The following is a 21,451-nucleotide window of genomic DNA, read 5'->3' as shown; positions in this document are numbered from 1 at the left end:
ATCTGTGTGTATCAACATATGTAAAGACAATGTTGAGCGAAAACAAAGCATGTTGCAGCATTAAAGTAGTTATGCAAATTTTAAAACTATATAAAGCCTTACCATACATTTTTTTTACGTAAACATATCAATATAATTTCAGTACAAAAACATGGCGTGGAGGGTACTTAGCAAATTCCTGGTAGTTGGTTGTCTCTGGGGAGGGAGGGGGATAGGGCTGGGAAGGACAACCAAGGGGGATATATATATATTTTTAAGATTTATTTATTTATTCATGATAGACATAGAGAGAGAGAGAGACACAGAGAGAGAGAGGCATAGATACAGGCAGAGGGAGAAGCAGGCTCCATGCCAGGAGCCCAACGCGGGACTCGATCCCAGGATTTCAGGATCACGCCCTGGGCCAAAGGCAGGCGCTAAACCACTGAGCCACCCAGGGATCCCAACCAAGGGGGATACTGACCTTGTTCTATTTCTCTTATTCAAAGTATTTGAGGGGCACCTGGATGGCTCAGTTATTTAAGCAGCTGCCTTGGGCTCAGGTCATGATCCCGGGGTCCTGGGGTTGAGCCTCACTTAGGGCTCTCTGCTCAGCAGGGGAGTCTGCATCTCCCTCTCCCTCTGTGTGCTCTCTCTCCCTCAAGGAAATAAATAAAATATTTAAAAATAAATACATAAGAGCACTCGAAGTGTAAGGGAAAAGTGGTCAATTTAATTACTTATTAGGAAAATCTAACTTAAAGCCACAGGGAAAGGAAGGAGGAGGAGGAGGGAGGTGGGTGGGGAGGTGGGAGGGGAGGTGGAGAGGTGGAAAGGAGAAGAAGAAGAATTGCAGTCAGGTGCCAGACACCGTCACCAGAATGGCTAAAATTAACACGTCTAACAATATCATATTTTGACACAATATGGAGAAACTGGAATTCTTACACATGGCAGGGAGTGTAGATTCATTCAACCACTGTTGGTCTGAAAACTGCTTGGCAGTATCTTTGAAAGCTAAGCATATGCCCATGCTGTGATTCTGAAATGCCACTCCTGGGTATAAACTCAAGAGAAGTGAGTGTGTGCCCCAAAAGAAATACACCCCAGCTGTTCATAGCAGCTTTGTTTATGTTAGCCAATGACTAGAGATCATCCAATTTGGTTATGCTCCGCCTCGATGCATATCCTAGAGACTCTATCACGTACACCAAAGAGACAGGCCCAAGGATCCTCATTGCAAAGCCACTTACAGTAGCAACAGCGCCAAACAACAGCAAAATAACAACCCAAATGTCCACCAGCAGGAGGACGGCTTAATACCGCAACAATATAGATCAATCTCGAAGGCATTATATTAAACAAAAGAAGCCAAATGTGCAAGAACACACACGGTGTGATTTTAAGGAGTTTTCAAAGTAGGCAGAACTAATTCCTGGTGACCGAATTCGGAATAGGGGTTACTTACTCATCGGGTGTTATTTATTTATTTTTTAAGATTTTTTAAAAAATTTATTCATGAGAGAGAGAGAGAGAGAGAGGCAGAGATACAGAGGGAGAAGCAGGCTCCATGCAGGGAGTCTGATGCAGGACTCGACCCCGGGACTCTGGGATCACGCCCTGGGCGGAAGGTGGCGCTAACCGGCTGGGCCACCCAGGCTGCCCCTCATGGGGTGTTCTTGACTAGAAAATGGCATAGGCACCCTTTGGGGGATGATGACAAAATACCACGTCTCGATCTGGTTGGCAACCACACAGATGGATGCACAGGTAAATATTTATCAAAGGGTACACTCAAGATCAGTGTACTTTATCGTATGCTTTGTCTCAAAAAATATCCAAGGCAAAAATAACAATATGGTAACGTGTTAATTCTCACTGTGGATACAGAGTACTATTACCTAATTCCCTACATTTTCCTGTATATTAAAATTTAAAATTAGGAGAGAGAGAGAGAGTGTGTGCAGCAGTGACACTGTTTCATAGCCAAAGTGACACTCGTCCTAGAGGGGCCCTCTGCCCAGCCACCTCCCTGATGCTTGGGTGAGTTCCCTTACAAATGGGGTACGGATGACAACCAACTATCCTCGTCACTCGCTCAGGACATGGCTGCTAAAAAGTGGGGCGTTTTGTAGGCTCTTCTAAAGATCGCTTTGGCTGATTCTTTTGCTGACAGGGACTCCCAGCCACCATGCGTGACCTGGGCTGGGGTGTCCACCACCCTGCACCCCAGCCCCCCGCTAGGAAAGCAGAAGTGCATTGGGAAAGCAGCTCCTTGGCCTCAGCTTCCAGATTGGTTGCTGCTGGGTCAAGCCCAGGGCATCACCACTGGGTGCCGTGGCAAGTCCAAGAGCATGAGGAAGGAAAGGAGAGGAAAAAGAAAAAAAAAAAAAAAGAATTTAAAAGGGAGATGGGAAAAAAGACAAAGAGAGGCAAAATGAAAGATGCATATATGTTGCCCTGTGGCTTCAGGGGCCTGCCCTGGGTGACGTGCTTCCTTACTTGGAGCCTCTCCCTCCTGCTGTCCTTCACCTTGCAGGTGGGGGAGGAGGGGTGTGTGGTGAAGCCCAAAGTGGCTCCCAAACCAGACAGACCTGCCTTTCCGTCGCTACCTGACTGGCCACCGACCTCATCTGCGGTGCCTCAGTTTCCTCACCTGTGCACCTAGCAGTGATTCCACCTCTCTGCATCGCCGTAGGGGCTGGAAGTGGTGCGTGCCACGACCTGACCCAGGAGGCTCTGGACCACCAGGGTTCAGATGCCTCTCTCCCCTCCGAGGCCAGTTTTGTGGCTCCGAGACCCTGGCAACCTCGTCCCATAGAACTTTCTCCGCGGTGGCAGACGTGCGTCGGGTGAGCTTGAGGGGCTTGAGCTTTTCAGTGCATTTTAGTCGTTTTGCATTTGCATTTGCATTTGCATTTGCACCTGCGGCTAGTGGCTGGGCCCGGGCCGGCACGGGGAGCTCTGCACGGCCGGGACTGGTCCCCCGCAGGGTGGCCCGTCCCTACGGACGCCGAAAGGCGCCGGGTTTGCGCCGCATCTACGCAGTCGTTTCCTGCCCCGACAACAAAGCTCCTCCTGAACAGAGTCGGGGCTGGCGTGAAAGCCCGGGCCTGGGTCACACTCGGGCTCTGGGAGGGGGGTTAGGGCCTGCAGCCGCGTGGCCCCCGCCGCTCGGTCCCTCTCGCCCCAGCCCCTGCGCCCCGCTGCCCGCCGTCCGTGAGTGCCCCGGGCACCGGGGTGGGCCGCCCTGTGCCTGCGCGACCCCGCCTGGGCCTGCGGGGTTCCCCGTCCCTCGCAGCCACCCAGAGCTCGGCCCTTCCACGTCCCGGCGGCAGGGGGTGCAGGGCGCGGCGGGGAGCGGGCAGCTGTCGGGTGCCGGCCCCGGGGCCACGCGGCCGCTTCGGCGAGGGGCGAGTCCTGGGGGTGAGGCTCGGGCTCCCGCCAGTCCCGGTCGCCGGGTTCGGGGCGGCGCGTGGCGAGGGCGGTGGCGGGGGTGGGGGTGGGGGAGGGGCGGACGGGGCGTCCCCGGGGCGCGGCTGGGACGCTCTCGCCCGCCCCGCCCCGCCCCGCCCCCGCCCGCGGCTATAAGACGGCGGGGCCCGAGGGTGGCGGCGGCCGAGCGGGAGCGGGAGCGGGAGCGGGAGCGGGAGCGGGAGCCGGCGGGGAGCGCACCGAGCGGAGGCGGCGCGGCCGGAGAGCGCGAGCCCGGAGCCGGCGGGCGGGCAAGGCGGACCGAGCCGGGGCGCGCGGGGGCCCGCCCGGCGCAGCGCCCTCCCCGACCCCGCAGGACCCTCCCCGCGCCGGGCCGCGCGCCCATGAAGCCTCCCGCCGCGCAGAGCAGCCCCGCGGCCGCCGCCGCCGCAGGTGAGTGCAGCGGCCCGAGCCCGGCGCTTCCGCAGACGGGGTCCCCGGCGGCCTCTCCCCGCCGGGCGGACACCTCCGCGGGCGCGCCCTGACCCAGTCTGCGCTCCGCCGCCCGCTGGCCCGCGCGCCCCGGGGCCGGTACCGACAGCCGCGGACGGACACGCGGACGGACACGCGGACACACACCCGCGGACACACACCCGCGGACACTCACCCGCGGACACGCACCCGCGGCCGGGGCGTAGGGGTGCGGGGGAGAGTCCCGCCGCCCGGTTACCGGGTGACCTGGCGTCACGGCGGAGGCTCAGTTTCCGCAGCTCGAAAATGGGCGGGACGGCGGGCGGCGTGGGGGGCGCCGGGGGGCGGCGTGGGGGGCGCCGGGGGGCGCCGGGGGGCGGCGTGGGGGGCGGCGTGGGGGGCGCCGGGGGTCCCCGAGGCCCGCGCTGAGCCCGCCCCCGCCCGCCCCCGCCCGCAGCCCCCGCCCTGGACTCGGCGGCCGCGGGGGACCTGACGGACGCGCTGTGCGAGTTCGACGCGGTGCTGGCGGACTTCGCGTCGCCCTTCCACGAGCGCCACTTCCACTACGAGGAGCACCTGGAGCGCATGAAGCGGCGGAGCAGCGCCAGCGTGAGCGACAGCAGCGGCTTCAGCGACTCGGAGAGTAGGTGTGGGGCGGCGGGGGCTCCGTGCGTCCACCCTGCGCGGCGCGGCCCCCCCCGGGACCGGCGGTCACGCGGGGGCCCCGGGACGGGCGGACGGCACCTGCCGCTGCAGTGAGCGAGGCCGACGGTGCGGGCCGCCCGCCCCGCCCCGACCCCCCAGCCACCTGCCCGCCTCCCCCCTGCACGCTCCGTCTCCCACCTGCCCCGCCTCCCCCTGCCCGCTCCGTCTCTCCTGGGTCGCTCCTCACCTGCCCGCCTCCCCCCTGCCCTCTCCGTCTCTTTGGGGTCGCTCCTCACCTGCCCCCCCCTCCCCTGCACGCTCCGTCTCCCCGGGGTCACTGCTCACCTGCCCGCCTCTCCCCTGCCCGCTCCGTCTCTTTGGGGTCGCTCCTCATCTGCCCGCCCCTCCCCTGCACGCTCCGCCTCCCACCTGCCCCGCCTCCCCCTGCCCGCTCTGTCTCCCCAGGGTCGCTCCTCACCTGCCCGCCTCCCCCCTGCCCGCTCCGTCGTCTCTCTGGGATCATTCCTCACTTGCCCGCCTCTCCCCTGCCCGCTCCGTCTTCTCTCACCTGCCCCGCCTCCCCCTGCCGGCTCCATGTCTCTCTGGGGTCGCTCCTCACCTGCCTGCCCCTCCCCTGCACGCTCCCTCTCTCACCTGCCCCGCCTCCCCCTGCCGGCTCCATGTCTCTCTGGGGTCGCTCCTCACTGCCCGCCTCCCCCCTGCCCGCTCCATGTCTCTCTGGGGCCGCTCTTCACCTGCCCCCGCCCCCGCCCGTCCCCCTCTGCTCGCACCATCTCTCACCTGCCCGCCTCCCCCCTGCCGGCTCTGTCTCCCACCTGCCCACCTCCCCCCTGCCCCGCCCCCCTCTGCCCGCACCGTTTCTCACCTGCCCCGCCTCCCCCCTGCCTGCTCCATCTACCACCTGCCCCGCCTCCCCCCTGCCCGCTGGGTCTCTTCTCAGTCTCTCTTTCAGAGCGTGCGGGGCAAGTGCGGAGGGAGGGACGCAGGAGGACCCAATACTGAAAACTTTGGGAAAGGTCTCCCAAGCTGCTGTTCTTGGGATTCCTGAAATAACATCCTCACATTTTCTTCTGGCTGCGAGCTCCCGGGCTTGCTGTGGCGCTGCAGGCCGTTTGGAAAGACTCTCTGGCCTCCCCGCAGAGTTCAAGTGCCTGAGAGAGTGGCCCTCTTCCTTCTGGCAGGTCCCCCAAGGGGACTGCTGGCTTCCACACCTCCCGCCCCCCACCCCCACCTCGGGCTGGAGAGGGAGCCGGAGAGCAGATGGGCTTAGAGGTGCTTCCTGACAACGTGTCTCCTCTTGGAGACTTACCCCAGGGTCTCTTTGTCTTCAATGACCTTGCAAGTGGGACACTCCCCACCGACCCTCCAAGGATCAGATGGTCTGTAAGGATTCCAGATACCCGTTTAGGTGTCCGTTTAGGTGTCAGGATCTGGTGACTTTTCAATATCATGTGGTTGTTGTTGGTTTTCCAATCCTGGATGACTTAGTATTTTTCTTAGACTTTTCTTGAGACTTCATTCCCTACGTGAGTTACAGCATGAATGTCACTCCCTTTGCTGCCCTTGACTCTGGAAGCGAAAGCAATGACCCAATGATCTTTCCTTGTGATTCTCTTCTTTTGAAACCTGAAGCTTTTCCTCATTCCAGGGCAAAGATACAGCCCCAGACCTCCACATGAGCTGTCCTCCTGAAAATGAATAAAGGCCCTCGCCACCCTGTCCGGGGGTTTGAGTCAGAAACCTGAGGTCCCTCTTGACTTTCCTTGGAAGCCCCCCCCCCCCCGCCCCAGGGGTTGGATTTAATTGCAGCTTTTGAGGTGAACAGGAATGGGATAGCATGCTGTTAATTTTCCGTTTTGTATTTTGGACTTTATTGCTAATGACTGGACCCCTTATTTCCAATTTCAAAAGGAAATCTAAAAACTTTCGAAATCTGCCTCAATATCTGTGGCCAAACTTCAATAAGTCTCCTTCTGCTGGGGCTTGGAGCGAGTTATTTATTCATCACATACAAATTCGCCCCCCCCCCCCCACAGGAAAGAAAGCTGGGACAGTCTGTCCAGTGCTGTGCGATTGCAAAGAATAACTCCTTTCTAAACCGCAGCCGCATTTGGCTAGAATATGGTCTGAGCTGGCCCATCACGGGTGATTGCAGCTCCCTCAGGGTAGGATTTCAGACTTGAGATCTGTTTTCAAGGGCCTCAAAGAGAAGGCACCCAGAAACACATTGTTAACGATTTGGGGGGAGATATTTGGAAGTCGGTAGTTTCTCTTGTGGGGGTCGGGGGGGAGGTGGGGGGCTTGTGTGTTTTGCTTTCTGCTTTTGTTGTTAACTGTGTATTTTGCTGACCCTTAGTTTGGTGGCTAGGGCAATAATGGGGATGGCATAAAGAAGGCTCAGATGACACTAGTCTTTATAAATGTGTAGTTAGTTTGTCCCCCATAAGACTGGTTAGAAATAGTGGTGGCAGAAGCGGTGTGTGTCTAACAGTAATTTCTTGAGGAAGCATAATGTATGTGTCTTAACTGCCACCAAGAACTGAGCCCAGATGTTGATTATACGTATTTGTCCAATGCTTTTCTGAGGAAGGGAATGTTTGAGAGAGGTAGGTCCTACTGAGATGTGGGCCACCAAAGCGGGGGGCCAACCAGGATAATGATAATAAGAGCACCTCACTTCTACTCAGCCCTTAGGAGGATTATTGTTCTTATTTGTTAGCTCTTATTGGTGGTGATCTCTGCTGTGTTTTATTTATTTATTTTTTCAAAGATTTTATTTATTCATGCGTGAGAGACAGAGAGAGAGGCGGAGACACAGGCTGAAGGCCAAACCTCTGAGCCACCCAGGGATCCCCCCGGTTGCTTGCTTCTAAAGAAGAAACATAGACATTCTTCCGCCCAAAGAGGCAAATTACCTAGATCGAGAAGAATGTATGTTTAATAGAGAAATATTCCTTCCTGTTCCCACTTAACAGTGTGTCCCCCAAAGACGTGAGTGAAGAGAAGACCAAAGTGAAAATTGCAAGATAGCTCCTCCTTATGGGTGGCATTTAAATGGGGGTTGGTCAGAACAGGCTTGTTCTTTCCCCCTAAACTTGGGTCCAACAGGTAATTCTCAGACACTTTGGTGGGAGCAGTTTTAACGTCAGCAATAAAAGGGCAGCGTAATTAGGAGCTGGGGCAGTGTTGTTCAAACTTGATCCTTAGAGGTGCTTCAGGAGTCACAAACTTCTTCGGTTTGAACTTATTAAAAAACCAAACCAAACATTGGTTTTCAATATTTTCAAAACTGTAAATGCACACTCTAATTCCTCAAAATATGTTCAATGAAATTTTAACTCGTAATTACTAAGTTTTAATCAATGTGTTAATTGATAGGTTTCCACTGAATGATCTTTTTTTTTTTTTTTTAATTTTTATGATAGTCACACAGAGAGAGAGAGAGAGACAGAGACAGAGACAGAGACACAGGCAGAGGGAGAAGCAGGCTCCATGCACCGGGAGCCCGATGTGGGATTCGATCCCGGATCTCCAGGATCGCGCCCTGGGCCAAAGGCAGGCGCCAAACCGCTGCGCCACCCAGGGATCCCCTCCACTGAATGATCTTATACGAAGTTTATTTTTTTTATTTTTTTATTATTATTTTTTAAAATTTTTATTTATTTATGATAGTCACACACAGAGAGAGAGAGAGAGAGAGAGAGAGAGGCAGAGACACAGGCAGAGGGAGAAGCAGGCTCCATGCACCGGGAGCCCGGCGTGGGATTTGATTCCGGGTCTCTAGGATCATGCCCTGGGCCAAAGGCAGGCGCTAAACCACTGCGCCACCCAAGGATCCCTTATACGAAGTTTAAAATATTAACTTGAACTTTTTTTTAAAGATATATATTTTTAAAGATTTTATTTATCTATTCATGAGAACACAGAGAGAGAGGCAGAGACACAGGCAAGGGAGAAGCAAGCTCCATGCAGGGAACCCGATGTGGGACTCGAGATCCCGGGACTCCAGGATCACACCCTGGGCTGAAGGCGGTGCTAAACCTCTGAGCCCCTGGGCTGCCCCTTAACTTGAACTTTTCAAGGTGGTATGAACTTCTATCTTCACTGTATTGGGGTTTCACATACCCTTTTCCCTTGAAGGGGAGGGGGAGCGTGTTTTGTTACTTAACAGAAAGGATCTGAAGGCTCCTGTTGTGCGAGGGATATTGTGATATTGTAGAGCCACTTTAGGGAGTGAGGAACTGCCTTCTTTAGCATGTGCAAGACCAGGACATTTGTATGTCTTTGCTGAGTCTCTTCCAGCTTGGGCACCTGATGGGCACTGGGTGCCAGCGTGACAGGTAGCGTATTGGCTGATCTGGTTTAGGAGCTACAGAGATTGGAATCCGAGCTTGCTCAACCGTGAGAGAGTAAGTTAGGAGCCCTGTGGCTGCACTGGCACGGTGTTAGGGATTCCAGGTGGGTGTTAGGGTCCAGGTGGGTGACCGGGCTCATTCTGATGGGGACCTGGAGAGGTGTGGAAAGGGACCAAGCAGAGCCAGAAGGGAAGCTGGGGTGATCTATCCTACTTCTAGATAGAGAGGTTTTCAGAATTTAGATTTTGTGGAGGAGATTAACCTCCCTCCCTGCCCCCCGCCCCCTGCCACCAACCATTCCCTGTGGCAAAAGGAAACAGGTCCAAGGCTTTCTTTTTCCCAGTTAATTACTGTAGTTTGCTTGTCTTCAACGTGTGGGATTGTTCTATATTTACAGGCGCTCTGGGCAAGGTTTACTGTCTGTGGCTTTTCTTTCCTCTGGAGGAGCACATGTCGGTGCTAACCCTAAATTACCTTTTTCCCCACCTCCAAACTAAAAGAGCACAACTACCTTTTAAACAGGCTTCAGTTTTTACGGCTGAGTTTCTCAAGCTCTGTTGGTGAGCATTAGAGCTGGGTGTTTGTATACTGAATGTGCTGGCACTTCTTCAGCGGGGGTCTTAGAAAACTTGGTGCTTGAGCTCGAGGAGCCTGGCTTCAGCACACCAAGGTCACAGGCCAAGGACATTTCTGAGGAGGCTTTGAGATGCTCGTGGAGATGGGGCTTTGGAGCTGATTGAAGTAGACACTGCGGAGCCTGGAAATATCTGGTCTTATTACCTGCCAAAGTTCCCCAAATCATCACCATGTGTGTCCCTCGAACCCCCGTTAATAGCAACACCTGATTTGGGGCTGGGGCCGTAATACGTTAATGTGCTATCAGCCAGCAACACGTTGCTGTCATTTTATCAGACCAACTGACTGCTGTTTTGCAGAGGAGAGAGTTCCAGAGGCGTGAAAAGGCTTTCCTTACCTTTTCATCTACCACATTGCTTTCCATGAGGTCTTCTTCATGGAGGGCGCTCAGCAAAAGTCCACAGAGTGAAAATTTTACTGGATAAAAGGAGACGAGGTCTAGAGCGTGAGCTCCTTCTCTGGTGGTGGTTTGTTTTAGGGAGGTTTATTCTGGGGTGCCTCCGAAGATAAGCTTCTCCTAAGAATGTTGCTAGTGGGGGCCCCTGGGTGGCTCAGTGGTCGAGCACCTGCCTTTGGCCCAGGGCGTGATCCTGGGGTCCTGGGATCGAGTCCCACATCAGGCTCCCTGTGGGAAGCCTGCTTCTCCCTCTGCCTCTCTCTGTGTGTCTCTCGTGAATAAATAAAAATCTTAAAAAAGAAAAAAAAAAGAATGTTGCTATTACCTGAAGAGGAGGAAGCCGAGCCCCAGGATCTTGGTCGTTACTCTTTTCTATGGTGACCTCTCCTCTCCTGGCCATGTCGTCCTCCATTTCACCAGAATAAAATCATGAAAACCATAGGAATCCTACATGGAGCACCTCGTTACTATTCCCCTTTTGCTAAGGAGGAAGCTAAGACTCAGGTAAAGTGATGGGCACAGGGTCACACAGTCGTGGTGACCTCCCACCCCATACATCTCAACCGTGGCACCATCTGCTGGGCTTCTCACTAGCTTTGGGCTTCTTGAAGTTGCTTTTCTCATCTTTTTTTTTTTTTCATGAATGACGTGTATACAGTATTACCACAGGGTGGGACTAGACTGTGGGCAGGTTTGGTTCAAGGAGGCTGGGGGTTCATTTCCTGTTGATGGTTGAGTATCCTGGAGCCTGGGGTCAGGTCTGGCTCAGATTTGCACTGGAACCCACAGGAGGAGAAGAGGACTCAAGGTGTGGCAATGCCCCGGTGTGTGAGCTTGTGTGTGTTTGTGGGGGGTGGCGTGTAAGGGGAGGGGGGAAGTGAGGAAGTGAGCATGTGCTATGTTGACATGCCTGTGCGCCCCGTGTGTGTTTATATATAGATAGTGTACTTGGTTGTTTTTTTTTTTTTTCTCTCTCCCTCCCTCATTGGGGGAGTAGCATGAGTCCATTAGCTGTAAGAGGAACTTCTGATTAAGTTTGGTTTGCAACTGAATTTATTAGGCAAGTAACAGCCAGGTTGTCTATATATTTTCTGAATTTGAGGAAAATACTTGGATCAAAAAGGCATTTTAACACCAGGCTTTAAAGGCTAAGAAGAGGCACTGTGTGGCAATGTCCCGGTACCTATGACTCATTCTCCACAGTCTCAAAACCACCTGAGCTACCCAGTTTTTCCTGAATCCTCGTTGGGGGTCTTTTTTTTTTTTCCCTGCATTTTGCAATGGCCTTTTCCATGTCTAGATAGAGCATTCCTTCCCCCGAAAACTCAGTGACAGTGGTCTACTTGCCGGTGAGGAAAAATAAATTGTGTGTGCGTGTGTCCCCCTCCCCCACCCGCCACGCGTGAGCCCCCCACCCCCAGAGGATGAGTATATGTGGCTGTAACATTGCTAAAGAGTTGGAGCAAAATAGAGATGACGTCAAAGTCAGGGCGAGGGCCCGTGGTGCAGGGTGGGGTGGAGTGAGGTGTGGTGGTGAAACTGGCTCTCAAGGACCACCTGCTTCTGGGAGATAGAGACCAGAGGTGTGATCACTGAAGTCTGGGCTGGGCACCCTGGGCCAGGCATGGAGGCGATGTTCTCCGTGTCCTTTAGAATCAAAAATTATGGGTCAAATACCTCCTACTCTTTCCTTCTGTCTCAGGGGTCTGGGCATGAGGCCGGCCTCCCCGGAGCCCTCTGTGGTTTTCCTGCCACTAAGTCTTAGCTCATCGTTTCCCTGCAAGTTTCTCGGGTTCTATTTGTGGCGATTCTCCTACCTATTACGTGGTGACAAACAGTCATGCTCTGCTGTAGGTCTGCAGCGGACTTGACCACTTTTTTGTACGTAAGGGAAAGGCTTTCCCTTGAGAAAATCCAGACTGTTCTAGAAGTGGGCTGACAAAGCAGGCAGAAGGGCTTCCCCGGTCGAGTTCCATGGAACACAAGTGCCTTGAGAGTATTAAGGGGCGGCCACAAAAAAATGTGTCCCATAGTTAAATTTGAGAAGTAAGGCTAAGCTGGTTTTTCATAAGACTTCTCAGGGACATTAAAGTGGGAAGACGCAGTAGGAATCTCCAGGGGTGCTTGGTGCTTCTCAAACCTAGTTGATCTCACAGTTCTTCTTTCCAAAGGACCAGTATTCTGAGGGATATATATTTGGGGAAATACAAGTGTGAGGTTGGGTATCTTGGATCTCAGTAGGTGTTCACCATCGAAGCCCTGAAAAGTGACTGGTGGTCCTTTTAGGTGACCTGGGCTGGACCTCTAAAGGGAGAAAAGATTGTGAGGGTCAGGCATGTCTGGAAGAGTGAACAAGATGAGTGTGTAGGTCAGGAAGACAGGATGGCACTGGGGCCACCTGGTTGGGGTGGGGGGTAAAGCGGAGTGGGAGGAAGGGGAGCCAGGTGTAGGGCCTGAGAAACTTGTAGCAGCCTTTTAGGGATGAAGCTGAATTCTTTTGGGATGAGAAGACTCTGCTTCTGAAAACCTTTTTTAATCTGAATATATCTTCTGTGACTTCATGTTCACTTTGAGTTATGGGGACCAAAGAAAGATGTGTTTGCCTCCTCCTGAGCTGGAGGTCACTGGATTAAGGCGAGTGAATCCCCAAGAAGGGTAGAGTCCTGCCCAGGCCCTCTTGATGCAGCTGGCCTCTTGCACCTGAACGGCCTCTCCAGAGCTCATCTCGGCTCCACCTGTGGCTGGCTTCGAGTTTTGTTTTAACCAGGAAGACTTAACTTTGTGACCTCAGAGGCCACATCCTGCTTCTGTGGGCTGCTCTGCCTTTGAGCCCTTTGAGTGGGTCCTGCTCAGCCAGCAGCTCCCTTTAGGTGTCACAGTCACGTGGCCGGGCTGGCCGTGGGTTGGTTTCCTCCTTCTTGGCAGGGTCTAGAGAAGTAGGCCCTCAGAACGTTAAGAGCTGGAAGGGACTTTAAGGATTGCGGAGCCTTCCCATTTTCTTCGTGGCAAAACTGAGGCTCAGAGATACTATCTTGCTCAAGGGTGCCCGAGTACCTAAGTAGCTGAGCTGGTTCCCTTGACTCCCAGTGTAGCCCTGCTTCCGGGACCTTGTCCTGCTTTCTCTCTGGTCTTCAGGGGTAGGACGATAGAAGGAGCCACAAAGTTACTCCCAGTGTCTAGAATTGACAACCCCTACAAAAAATACTGATCTCTGACCCTCCAGCTTATCCTTAGAGTGTAAGTTCTCAGGAAAACCGTGACACAGACTCTCTTGAGCAGGTAGGAAGGATTATTATTATTATTTAAACATTTAAAAAAAGAGATTTATTTATTTATTTTAGAGAGCAGAGGGGGAGAGAGGGAGGGAGCAAGAGAGAGAGAGAGAGAGAGAATCTCCAGCAGACTCCCCACTGAGTGTGAGCCCAGTCGGGGGGTGGACTGGTTCCATGACGCTGAGATCATGACTTGAGCTGAAATCAAGAGTCAGATGCTCAATCGACTGAGCCACCCAGGTGCTCCCAGGCAGGGAGGATTATTAAGTAATGGGATCCAACTGTGTATTTGTATTTTAGGGAAATCAGAGGGCAGAAGGGACTTTTTTTTTTTTTTAGGAAAGAGGGTTCTTTTTTGCTCCACAATCCCAAACCAACCCCCGACCCCTCATCAGCCAAGCATTGGCTTGGTTGTCAGTTAGAGACCCGGGCAGTGGGCTCCTATGTGTTGCAAAGGAGGCTGGTCTGGTCATGATAATCCTATCACAGTCTCCTTTGCAAGGGTCTCCATGCAAGACCCTGGGTGTGCAGGACACACACACACACAGGCACTCCCCTGCCTCAAATCATTTGAGGGCAGAAATATGAAGTCTGGAAATGAACCTGTTTTCTTTACAACTTTGCTCCTTTTGGAGAGGAGCCATGGTTATCAATAGACTAGAGACTGAAAACCACCTTGAATGAGTTATATTTTCTTTCCCGGAAGGTGCAGATTCGCTCTACAGGAACAGCTTCAGCTTCAGTGATGAAAAACTGAATTCTCCAACAGACTCTGCTCCGGCTCTACTCTCCCCCGCTGGCACTCCTCGGAAAGGTAGGCTCATGGGTTGTGGTGTGAGGTTTTGGGCTTCCTCTACAGCCTTCCCCCCTCAATCTCTCCTCTCCTCTCCCTTAGCCCTGACTGATCTTCCCCAAATGGGGGCACTTCGGTGGCTCAGTCGTTGAGCACCTGCCTTTGGCTCAGGTCGAGATCCTGGGGTCCGGGGATCAAGTTCCTGCATCAGGCTCCCTGCATGGAGCCTGCTTCTCCCTCTGCCTATGTCTCTGCCTCTCTGTGTGTCTCTTATGAATAAATAAATAAAATCTTAAAAAAATATATTTCCCAAATACATGAAACAAGTAGAGAAAACTAACATCCACGTACAGGATGGTGTGAAATGGAATTTGTTCTCCCTCAGGATTCTGATCAATGTGAAAACGGATCAGATAAATGGGGAGCAAGAAACCAAATTCGCAGGGAGAAAGAAAACCGGTCTTCTCCAGACTCTGCTTTCTCTCACGTGGTGTAATCAAGACTGCTAAATGACAGTGCTCTCCCAGACTGGTTGGTTCTAGAACTGAAAGCTCAGCAGCAGTTAGGCTTTGCAAGAAAGTGGGATTCTTTTTATTTGCATTAACTGTGTAACCAATGCTTTCAGATGACCAATTTAATAATATTAAACGGGGTCATCCTCATGAGACCAGCGATGAGCTAACATGATTTAAAATAGCAGCTCCAGCCTGGCTCTACTGTGACATTAATAGACCTTAAAAAAAAAAAAAAGTTTTTAAAGATGCATGAGCGGTTTCTTATTTTTTGGAACTTGTAAAGTGTCTCCAGCTAGAGAGCTGAATGTTCTGTTATATTGGACAAGTGCCCTTTTGAAAACAAAAGGAGATTTTTTTCCCCCTCAAGAAACATTATACTTGCTGAAAATAGTTGCAGAACGCAATAAAAATGGAACATAGTTAAAAAGGAAATATGAAGATTCTATTACTTTTCTCACTCTTGGCATCAATGAGGAATTTCGCTCTTTTTCGAAAGAGTGATTTTTCAATTCTTCCTCCCAAAGGAGCGGTGTCAGCAGCAGCCACTGGGGACCCTGCCATCGTCCAGCTCCCTGTCAGTAAAATGGAGCTATTGAATTTGGAGAGACAGGGCAGTGTGGTAGGTGGCTTCAAGACGTGCCCAGATTTGCTACCTGATTCTCAAGACAAAGAAATTACAGAGAGAGAATGAGAGAGAGAGAGAGAGAGAGAGAGAAAATCTAGTGGTAGATTGCCTTTAAAGGCTGAAAACTAAAAAAAAAAAAAAAAGCTGAGAACTAGGCAGCCCGGGTGGCTCAGCAGTTTAGCGCCTGCCTTTGGCCTAGAGACTGATCCTGGAGACCCGGGATCAAGTCCCATGTCGGGCTCCCTGCATGGGGCCTGCTTCTCCCTCTGCCTGTGTCTCTGCCTCTCTCTCTCTATGTGTCTCTCATGAATACATAAAATCTTAAAAAATAATAATAATAAAAGCTGAGAACAACAAGCTGTTTGTAGCCGGCAAGGGTTAACAGATGAAACTCCGGGAATGCATTTGGGAGAAGGTATGAATGATGCACTCTGCAGGAAAGCGTATGGGTCGCAGGGCATAGAGGGAACAGAAGCCCGATGAGGACTTGGCACCTTGCGCTGGCCGCTGGAGGGATGGGGCCTCCCGTCGCCTTCCCTGTACCATTTTGACAAAGAGCCGTGGCCCCCGTTCATTTCCTCCTGGGCGGACCCCGAGGGCTGCAGCACTGCCCTGGGGTGGTAGCAAACCTGAAGGTGTTGACAAGAGGCGTAGCGAGAATCCGGAGTCTGGGTGTCCGCTCTGCACAGTGCCAAGCTTACCGGATATTTTTGACAGCTAACTCAGAGCTGACACAATAAAAAAATCAAGCCTTTTTGTATTTCTTCCCAGCCCCTCACTCCCCCTGCCTTTCAAATTCTTTTTTTTTTTAAGATTTTATTTATTTATTCATGAGACACAGAGAGAGAGGGGTGGGCAGAGACATAGGCAGAGAGAGAAGCGGGTTCCCTGCGGGGAGTCCGATGCGGGACTTGAACTCAAGACCCCGGGATCATGACCTGAGCCAAAGGCAGACGCTCAACCACTGAGCCATCTAGGTGTCCCTGCCCTTCAAACTCTTAAGGAAGTGAAAGGAGATGGTCCTTCTAGGTTGTTGGGCTGGGGGTGGCATGAGGGCTGATGAACTGAAGAAAAAAGGGAGACATTTAGGCTAATCTTCAGCATCTGTGTCTGAGTTGACTGTCAGTAAACACTGGAGCAGACACTTCGGCTTGGTACAGGACACTTGAAAATGATGCCTCTGTAGATACAGAGATGCAAAGCGGGGTCACATCATCCTGGGAACCCAGGGCATCAGGAGCCGTCGTGATATGGAAACTGAAGGCCGACTCTTGTTTTTCAGCCAAGCTAGGAGACACGAAAGAGCTAGAAGACTTTATTGCTGATCTTGACAGAACATTAGCAAGTGAGTACATGCCTGGGATTAAAAAAAAAAAAATCAAACAGAAAACCAACCAACACTCACTGCTGATAAAGTGCCCTAATATTTACCAGCTTGCCGGGGGACAAGAAGTTACATCATCAGGCTTCTTTAGGTTCAGAAACAGAACCCTAGTGGCTCAGAAAGAAGTTCTGAGGGTAAGCCTGCGTTCATGTAGATCGTGCGCCTTTCCAAACAGTGAGAGACAGGCCACCAGCAAACAATGACATTTTGTTTGAGAAATGCAGAGAAGTTGTTAGTAACAAGGTCAGAGCTCTCTCACCGTGATGGCCCACCCGGCAGGCTTTTCAGAGGAGAAATGAGCTGACTGGCCACAGAAGCAATGTGCCAACAAGCCAGATGGTTCCATCCCATGGGCCAGGGAAGTCTTCCCAGGTTAGATCCAGGGGCTTGGGGAGGTCTGGCTTCTAGAGGATTGGATCTCAAAAGACAGAAAGAATAAGCCTGGGGAGACCCCGTCACCAAACGCCCACTTAGTGAAGATTAGGGAACATACTTCCCATTTGGCAGTTACACTACTGGTACCTCTTTTGTGTGACCAAAAATGTTGAGAAGTGAAGATATCACACCATAACTACAATATGGGTGGGAGGGTATGTCCAGAAGACGGGCCCCCAAGAAATCAATCTACCCACTCTGTTTCAAAAGGAAAGGATTTAAAAAAGAAAGAAAGAAAAGAAAAAGAAAAGAAAAGTATTACAAGAGCCAGAAGGATCGGGAATGAAGGTTTAGCTCCCGTACCCTGGTGGGCTGTATTCAGTCACAGAGCAAAAGAATTTTGTCCTAGCCTCTTAATTTTTCAATGAAAGAGTTGATTTTCCATAAGAAATGTTTTATGCTGGACTCTGCTAGATAGCCAGGTCAGACCTGAAAGGTTAGATCCAAAGCTGGTTGTTTTAACAGGACTCAGTGCGTAACAGGGTTTCAGACGGACCTAAATAGGGTGGAAAGTCAAGGTCCTTGCGTATTTTCTATTTGTTGGAGAATTTTATTGCCCATTCTCTTATATGCTGTACCATCCCACATCTGAAGACCTAGGCCTGTTTTGACAGAGATTATTGTAATTACAGCACAATTTGTATGAGACCCAGGTAACAGGCCTGCCTGCTTCATGGGAATTGCAGCTGGCTGCCCTGTCGTACCAGTTACTCAGACCTACATTACGTGGGAAGCCTGCCATTAAGTTTAGTGCTTTGATGCCCGTCTGTGATGGTGTGATCCGGTTACATATGAGAATTGGGAACTTTTTTTTTCACATTTTTATTTTTAATTTTTTTTTTACATATTTTTTAAATTGGAGTTCAATTCGCCAACATATAGCATAACACCCAGTGCTCATCCCATCAAGTGCCCCCCTCCATGCCCGTCACCTTTTGTGTGAGTGGATAACCTTATTTATCGCCTCTTTATAGGTATGTGAAACAAGGAGAAGTTCTGGGTCCTTCATCATAAGGGAGAAGCTTCAGAAAGCTCCAAGGACCTGGTAAACATCAGCTACAGAAGTTGCTACCAGAGCCGACAGAGATGAGTGCTCACCTACCGCCAGGCCATTCTCAGGCTTGTGCGTGAAAACCAACCTTTGAGATCATCTCTGGGCAATTTAGACAGTGAAACTGACTTTGTTTACCAGCTTGCCGCGTATTAGAACAGATGACCTATGCTAATATTCTATTTTCTCTCAAAACCTAGCTATCCCGTAATTTAAAGTGCTTTTATGAAAAATATTTGTAATTAATTATATATGGTTGGAAACAGTAAATATGCTTTTCCCAGTATAATATATTTTTGTATGCAAATAAAATTTGACCTAGAGTCTGTATTCTGTAAACTTCTTTTTTTTTTTTCTTTCTTTCTTTCAGTGTGTTCCCATTTAAATAATATTCTAGTGGGAATAACACTCCTCTTGACGTCTAACAAGGGCTTTGGGTGCTGCCCAAGAGACAATAGGACGGTGAACTGAGGTGTCTTTTTGAAGCTCCTTCAGGGCTCGAAAGGGAAATGCTGGCCTGTGATTCCTGGGACATTTTAATTTGAGGATTGTGGGGGTTTTTTAATTGAGGTATCGTTGATGTACAATATTATAGGAGTCTCAGGTGTACAACACAGTGAACTGACACTTCTGTACCTTTCCAGACGCTCACTACGATAAATGTACCTGTCACCCCACAAAGTATTACATTATTGACTATATTCCCTATGCTGTACTTTTCATCCCTGTGACTGAGGATTGTGGTTTGTTGGGTTCCTCCTCCATCTTTATTCTCCTCATATCTTACCACCTTTTTAGGTGCCATGGGCTCTTTCTTTCAATTAAGGGAAACACTCGCACTCAAAATTCAGGACCGAAATATGAGGGAACGTGGGGGCAGCTGGAGAACTTGAAAATGAAGGTGCTATCATCAGATGAAGGAAGATCTGATGGCTCCAGCCTTGATGCTTACGTTCAGGTGGCTTCCGTGGAGCTGGAGGGTCCAGACGCAAGGTCTTCCACAGGGTGGGCTTTGCATGTGGAAGCCAATGACCACCTCCACTCCCAGCCACCTGCCTTTTGGGGACAATGGAGAGAGCATAACAAGGGGAAAGTTCATAATTTTCTTATCTATGCTTTTCTATCTTTAAAACCTCTAAAAATAGGGGTGCCTGGGTGACCCGGTCAGTTGGGCATCTGACTCTTGGTTTCGGCTCAGGTCATGATCTCAGGGTTGTGGAATGGAGCCTGTGTTGCGCTTCATGCTCAGTGGGGAGTCTGCTTAAAGATTCTTTCTCTCTCCCTCCATCTCCTCCCTCCTGCTCACGTGTGTACCTGCTTGCACTCTTTCCCTCTAAAGAAGAAAAAAAATAGTAATAATAAAACCCGAAATAACCAGGCATTACTTTGATAATTGGCATCAAGTTATTTAAAAACTCCCATCCTTATGTTTCTATAGGATACAAATCCAAAACATAAGTACTCGGAATTTTATTTATATCTTCAAAAGCTAATTACTATATTTGACCTGTGTTTTAGGGCATCAGAAAACTACATGGCATTTACTTTTTTTTTTTTTTAAGATTTTATTTGTTTGACAGGCAGAGGGAGGTGAAGCAGACTCCCTGCTCAGCAGGGAGCCCCATGCGGGGCTGATGCCAGGACCCTGGGATCATGGCCTGAGCTGAAGATAGATGCTTAACCGACTGAACCACCCAGGCTACGTGGTCTCTTCTTTAACCTTTGTCTTTTCCTCAGTTTCTTGGACGTCTTTGGGTTGAGCCCAAATATTTTCTTTATTTCTTTATTGACATGTAATTCACATGCCTTAATATGCATCCTTCTAAGTGTACAGTTCAGTGGTTTTTAGCATATTAACAGAGTTGTGCAGCCATCCCCAGTATCTGATTCTCTGTCTCCGTGAATTTCTCTATTCTGGATGTTTTCAATAAATATTGTATGTGACCCTTTGTGTCTGGCTTCTTTCTCTTAGCATACAATTTTCAAGGTTCATCTGTGTCGTACACGAATCAGTACTTCGTTCCTTTTTATGACTGAATAATCCACTGTATGGATACACCACATTTTGTTTACCCATTTTTTAGTTGAGGGACATTTGGATTGTTTCTACTTTTTTTGGCTAATGAATAATTCCATCAGGAATATCAAAGTATAAGTTGTCGTGTGGACGTATTTTAAAGTTTCTCTTGGGTACATAACTTAGAGTGGAATTATGAGGTCATCTGATAATCCTATGTTTAACCTTTTGAGGAATTGCCAAATTTTTCCGTGGCAGCTGCACCATTTTACATGCCCATCAGTAATCTATGTAGGCTCTCATTTGTCCACATCCTCACCAACACTTGTTATTGTCTGTATTTTTGAATAAAACCATCTTATTGGTTGTGAAGTGGTATCTTACTGTGGTTTTGATTTTCATTTCCCTGGTGACTAACGATGACTAACGATTTCCCTGATGACTGACTAACATCTACTCATGTACTTATTGGCTATTTGTGTATCTTCTTTGGAGAAACGTCGATTCAAATCTTTTGCCCATTTTAAAATTATGTTGTCTCTAATTCTTATTGAGCTGTAGGAGTTTTCTATATATTCTGTATATAAGACCCTTTTTGGACATATGATTTGCAAATATTTTTTCCTAGTTCGTACATTGTCTTTTCATCCTTTTGTAAATGTCCTTTGAAGCTCTAAAATACTTAATTTTGATGATGTCCAATTTATCTATTTTCTTCTTTTGTCGCTTGCTTTTGGTGTCATATCTAAGAAATCATAGCCTAACTCAGAGCCACACGGAGACACTCATTTTTTTTTTTAGGAGTTATGTAATTTTTGACAACGCTTACATTATACAGATCTTACATGTAGGTCTCTGATATACTTTGAGCTAAATTTTGTAAATGGTGTGAGCTTGATTCCAATTCCATCGTTTTACATATAAATATCCAGTTGTCATTGCACTGTTTGTTGAAGAGAGTATTTTTTCCTCTTTGAATTGTGTTGGCACCCTTTTGAAAATTAGTATGAAAATTTATCGGTGGATTCTCAGTTCTTTTTCAGTGATCTATAGGTCAATCCTTATTCCAGTGCCACACAGTCTAGATTAAGACAGCTTTGCAGTAAAATTTGAAATCAGAGAGTAGATGTCCTCCAAGTTTGTTCTTCTGCAAGATTATAATACTATTCTGGGTTCCTTGCATTTATGTAAATTTCAGGATCAACTCAATTTCTTCTTTTTTTTTTTTAACTTGTCAATTTCTATAAAAAAAAAAAAAAAAAAAAAAGCCTGCTGGGATTTTTGTAGATATTGCATTGAATTTCTAGATCAGTTTGGGTTGCCATTACGCAACATTATGTCTTCCTTCTAATTCAAAGACATGAAATACCTTTGCATTTTTTTAGGTCTTCTTAATTTCTTTCACCTATGCTTTGTAGTTTTCAGTGTATGAATCTTGCAC

General features: G+C 49.6%; 1 protein-coding gene across 1 annotated transcript; it reads left to right on the top strand.

The window, feature by feature from the left end:
* The first annotated feature begins 3,602 nt into the window (after nucleotides 1–3,602).
* On the top strand, nucleotides 3,603–19,937 carry RGCC (regulator of cell cycle). Its single transcript, XM_072760631.1, has 5 exons — nucleotides 3,603–3,846; nucleotides 4,322–4,507; nucleotides 13,897–14,004; nucleotides 16,406–16,468; nucleotides 17,917–19,937. The coding sequence occupies exons 1-5, from the start codon at nucleotides 3,798–3,800 to the stop codon at nucleotides 17,922–17,924; spliced, it is 414 nt and encodes a 137-aa protein (XP_072616732.1). The 5' UTR covers nucleotides 3,603–3,797; the 3' UTR covers nucleotides 17,925–19,937.
* The last annotated feature ends 1,514 nt before the right edge of the window (nucleotides 19,938–21,451 follow it).

Source organism: Vulpes vulpes, chromosome 6 (genome assembly GCF_048418805.1).
Source record: "Vulpes vulpes isolate BD-2025 chromosome 6, VulVul3, whole genome shotgun sequence".
Lineage (NCBI taxonomy): Eukaryota > Metazoa > Chordata > Mammalia > Carnivora > Canidae > Vulpes > Vulpes vulpes.
This window is presented reverse-complemented; position numbering and strand designations above follow the sequence as displayed.

Coding starts and splice junctions, on each gene's coding strand:
- RGCC (XM_072760631.1), top strand. CDS start 3,798: ATGAAGCCTCCCGCCGCGCAGAGCAGCCCCGCGGCCGCCGCCGCCGCA. Junction 3,847..4,321: donor CGCGGCCGCCGCCGCCGCAG/GTGAGTGCAGCG, acceptor CCCCGCCCGCAG/CCCCCGCCCTGGACTCGGCG. Junction 4,508..13,896: donor CGGCTTCAGCGACTCGGAGA/GTAGGTGTGGGG, acceptor CTTTCCCGGAAG/GTGCAGATTCGCTCTACAGG.